Source organism: Berghia stephanieae, unplaced genomic scaffold (assembly GCF_034508935.2).
Source record: "Berghia stephanieae isolate SIO BIC M18660-M18661 unplaced genomic scaffold, UCSD_Bste_1.3 scaffold2420, whole genome shotgun sequence".
In the NCBI taxonomy this organism is placed as follows: Eukaryota; Metazoa; Mollusca; class Gastropoda; order Nudibranchia; family Aeolidiidae; genus Berghia; species Berghia stephanieae.
Genome location: NW_027623536.1, coordinates 5,001 through 9,552, shown reverse-complemented (window position 1 = coordinate 9,552; position 4,552 = coordinate 5,001). Strand labels below are relative to the sequence as shown.

At 39.8% G+C, this 4,552-nt stretch overlaps 1 protein-coding gene across 1 annotated transcript in view; it reads left to right on the top strand.

Annotated features, from left to right (window-relative positions):
- Positions 1–243: 243 nt before the first annotated feature.
- Positions 244–4,552, top strand: part of LOC144961392 (uncharacterized) — a 5,869-nt gene continuing 1,560 nt past the window's right edge. Inside the window, exons 1-2 of the mRNA XM_078894609.1 lie at positions 244–259; positions 3,974–4,066. Coding sequence (XP_078750735.1) covers positions 244–259; positions 3,974–4,066 — 109 coding nt within the window. The remainder of the gene's footprint in view (positions 260–3,973; positions 4,067–4,552) is intronic.

Genomic DNA, 4,552 nt, shown 5'->3' with positions numbered 1-4,552 from the left:
TATTTATTTATAATTTTTTTCAAAACCTTTTTTTTTTTTTGTCTCCCTCGACAGCCACCTTCGAGTCGTACCATCGACTATGCGATCCGTGCCAACTGAATCCGACATACGTGGTGAAGACGGAACGGCCCAGACGGATTTGAACAAGGTCTTACACGACCTTAACCTTGACTACATCGTCAAGACACCCCAACTACAGCAACAGTACCATCATGAGGTACCTGAAGGACATGGTGATGATGTATGGCCCAGATTTGCTGTGAGTTCCATTTCTCATTTACTTATTACGAATAGTAGTCCTTCAGAGCGAGCCATGGGGTCTTTGGAGCGGAGATTATCCCGGTTTCTATTGCGTGAAACGACACACACAATAGAAATTGCTTACTATCCTTTAGATAGTAGGACGTTAGTTTATCGCAAAGTACTTTCCGCCCATTCATTGCTGGGTGGACAGGTGGGGGGGGGGGGGCGGGGGGGGGGGTGGGTCAGAAAAATAATCTCGACTGCACCCAGGATCGATCTTGGTCCCTTTGCGTGTGAAGCGAGTGCTCTACCAACTAAGCTATCGGGACTCCGCTTATTACGAAACATTAGGTAAAATCATTTAGATCGGGGGGATGCAGATAGCAGGCCATCCACCTCCCTGTCCAAATCCCGTTGATCATATCATCTGAAGGGATATCACAATTTTGATCGTCGTGGAAACTCGATACACAAATCTCCAATGTAGACATTGGATTGGCGGAAAGGATAATTTTAGAGGTTTGATCAACGGACCACGATATGGTAGGCAACAATACATAGAATAAATAATTACAGAACTGACCAAGTGTGTATGCAAGGTGCCAGACAAAACAAGAAGACAAATACAAGAAAAATACATCCCCAAAAATCAATCGACCTTCGACTGGGGCACAGACCCTCTGATTACCGGTCAGACATGCATACCATTACACAGGTAATCAGAAGGTCTGAGGTTCGATCCCCAGTCGAAGGTCGACTGATTTTTTGGGATGATTTTTTTTTGGGTATTTTTCTTTCTTGCTTTGTCTAGCACCTTTCATACACACTTGGTCAGTTGTTTATCTTACACCAGTGCCTGCTCCTTAATTTTCTTAATTTGATATAATACAATAGAATATGTGACCCTCCGCTCGAAACGGTATTAAGTCGGATTTTTCAATTTTGGGTTTTTGGTACCCAATCATAGCTTATTTTATGCTTTAAATTTGATACCAAATTTATACAATTCTGATATTCATTGCCGAGATATGACCGTTTGAAGTAGGGAGAGTGTGAAAACCAAGTTTTGAGAAAATCGACTTTGAAGTGAGGCACCGTTTTCACGCACAGTCAAATATGGGCAAAGATAACTCCTTAGATACGGGCATCGAAAATTTGACGAGAATAGTGAAATTTAGCATGAGCTTAGATTATACATTTAATAATTAACATACAAATTTTTGAAACAATCCAATTATCACTTTTGTGGTTATTCATTATTAATGCAAGATGTTCTTAAAACAAATAAAACACTGAAAAAAAAAATGCCGACAATTGTTCACTTTTTCAAGAATTTTTTATATTTAAATAAAGAATCAATGAAGTAAGAATTATTAATGTGAAATTTTTGTCTTATTCAATAGAGAAAATAAGATTTCAAATACTCAAAGTTAAAGACGGCTTATAATTTGAAAGTACAGTTTTGAAACTACGTGAAGCGGGTGGGCAGGGAAAGAATTATCAAGAAGAGGGATTAGAGAGGAAGAGATAGAATGAGAGAGTAAAATATACACACACACTCACGCACGCACACACCACACAAACAACACACACCACATGTGAGAGAAAGAGAGAGAGAGAGAGAGAGAGAGGAAGAGAGAGAGAGAGAGAGAGAGAGAGAAAGCGAGAGATATAAAGAGAGAGAGAGAGAGAGAAAGAAAGAAAGAAGAGAGAGAGAGAGAGAGAGAGAGGAGAGAGAAGAGATAGATAGAGAAAAAGAGGAGCGAGAGAGGGGGAGGGGAGAGAGACTGCTTGTGCATTAAGAGGACGCGAGGGAAATAGAATAAAGATTGAAACTGTTAAGTGTATGTGTATTTGTGTGTGTGTGTGTGTGTGTGTGTTTGTATGTGTGAAAGAAACAAAAGGGAGGACGGAGAGAGTGAGGTAGACATGAAGAAAGGGATGGAGGCGGAGCAAAGAATTGTGGGTAGTTTAAAGAAAGCATTTTGTTACAAAGTAAGTCATAGTCAATCACTAGAAAACATATTGACAATGAGATTGCAATTAAAGAATGGGCTGGTCAAATCAATCATTGCATTGTTTCCATTTTGAGTCAGATGACCATGAAAACATGTTATTGAATCTCTCAGTTTTCCTTAGCGTTCCACCACATTGTTCATTGTCTAAAAAGATCCCCCCCCCCCCTTTCTTTCAGTATACAAGAAAGCACGACAAAACGAACATCTCTCTCTCTCTCTCTCTCTTTTTTTTTTTCTCTCTCTCTCTGTTTGTCTCTCTCCCTCTTATCTATCTATCTATCTATCTATCTATCTATCTATCTATCTATCTATCTTATCTATCTATCTATTATCTATCTTTCTATCTATCTATCTATCTATCTACCTATCTATTTATCCATTAATAGGTTTGTCTTTCTGTCTGTTTACCTATCCATTTCATTTTTTAGTTACACGTATATCCACCGGGAGTTCATTAATTGTTGAAGGCTCTATTTAATTATTCTGCTTTGTACTTAAAATTAAATGTTTATCCTACAACAATCTCTGTAAGTGTAAGTGTAAGTGTACTGTTGTCCTATTAAGTCTTAGAATGTCCTATAATTTCATGAAAAAAAAAAAAAAGAGGGACAAAAGAGGACCCTCACCTCGATCACCAATGCAGCTAGAAAAGAAAAGTAAAAGCACGTGGTGTGTATCAAAATGCACAAACACACACATATGTAACACACGCATGCTGACGTCATGAAGCATCGCCCGAGCATTATGGCCTACAGCCACAGCGCATGTGATGAGAGTTGACCAATCAGAATCATTCATTTGTAAGGTTGTCAGGGAAAAACCTAGACTTGTTTACAGTTTTTAAAGTTCATTATTGGTTGAACCATGACATTGTGGAAACAGTCATGCTTTCTCTGAGATAGATAAAGACACGCCCTTTGCTGTGATATCTTACACGGTATTGGTGGAGAAAAAGACTCGGTATTACTAAGCCTTGGAAAGGGTGGCTCTCTGAGAGAAAGTCAACTCTCGTTTTGAATGTGTCACTGATAGTTGCATTTTAAAACTTGAAATTTATATAAACTTATCGTCAATATTTATGTTGAATTATTATGTTTTCATGTAGAAAATGATTGTAGTGTCTGAAAACAACCAAAAAATGAAATTTGATAATTTTGACCATTTCCACTTTAAAACGGTTTTCTTCGTTTTCCAAATCCCGACTTAATACGCTTCGAGGCGGAGGGTCACATATGTGACTAAGGCCAATTGGGGGTCACTGAGACCAGCACCCCCTAAATATGTCCACCTTTTGGCCACTTAACAAATCTTTATAATATTATATGTCTTGACATTGCTATAACCTGAACGATGTTCTGTTTTCTAAAGTGGGCTTGTGTGTGTGATTGTGTGTGTGTGTGTGTGTGTGTGTGTGTTGGGGGGGGGGGGAGGCGGAGGGTGAAATCTATCAAAATCAATTTTACTATACTATTTGTTCAGTATCTTTCAAGCTGGGGTTAGTGGTGGGGGGGGGGGGGGGGGCCATTTTGGGTTGGTCTTAGTCAGCCCATTCCATGGTATGTATTCCCTAAACAGCTATTGTTCTTCCAGTTCTTATGAGACTGTTGTATATCTTCCAATCACTCTAGTAATACAATGAGCCAAGTATGAGTAAGTACGAAATAAATAAACGTTTACAGTGACCTCCCCTTTTATCTCCCCTTTCAATGTAGCGTGCCAAATCAGAGCATTGTGTGACGCCAGGGGACATCGGGAAAAGCCTATGGAAAGCCCTCAGGATGGAAGGCTTGATACACGAAGCAGCGGTAAGACATGGATTAGATTGGTCACTTATTAAGCTGGAGATTTGTATATAGCGCAATATCCACTAAATGTGCTCAAAGCGCCTTTACAAGGGGTCCCTAACCAACAGCGACACGTTTCATTTAGAACGGGACAGATGTCTGTTAGGCGATAATGAAATTTCTTTCCGGCAGAGACAACGCTGTTAACGGCCAGATACTCATTTTAACACCTGAGAACGTTGAGAGAATGTGAGTAAAGAGCCTTTTCAAGGACTCGACTATGCGTCAGGCGAGGCTCGAACTCAGGACCTTCGATCGAAAGCGAGTGTCATACCACCAGACCACATCGGGCCTTACTTACTCTTATTTACTTAGACTAGTGAAAAGATGCCATCACTATGAAATTCGATCTCAGCCTCTCGTCGTCTACATTTCCATCGGCGAAAGTTTATAGATGTTGGTGGGCCGTCTTGTTTGGCCCAAGTATTTCAATTTCTGACCATTTTT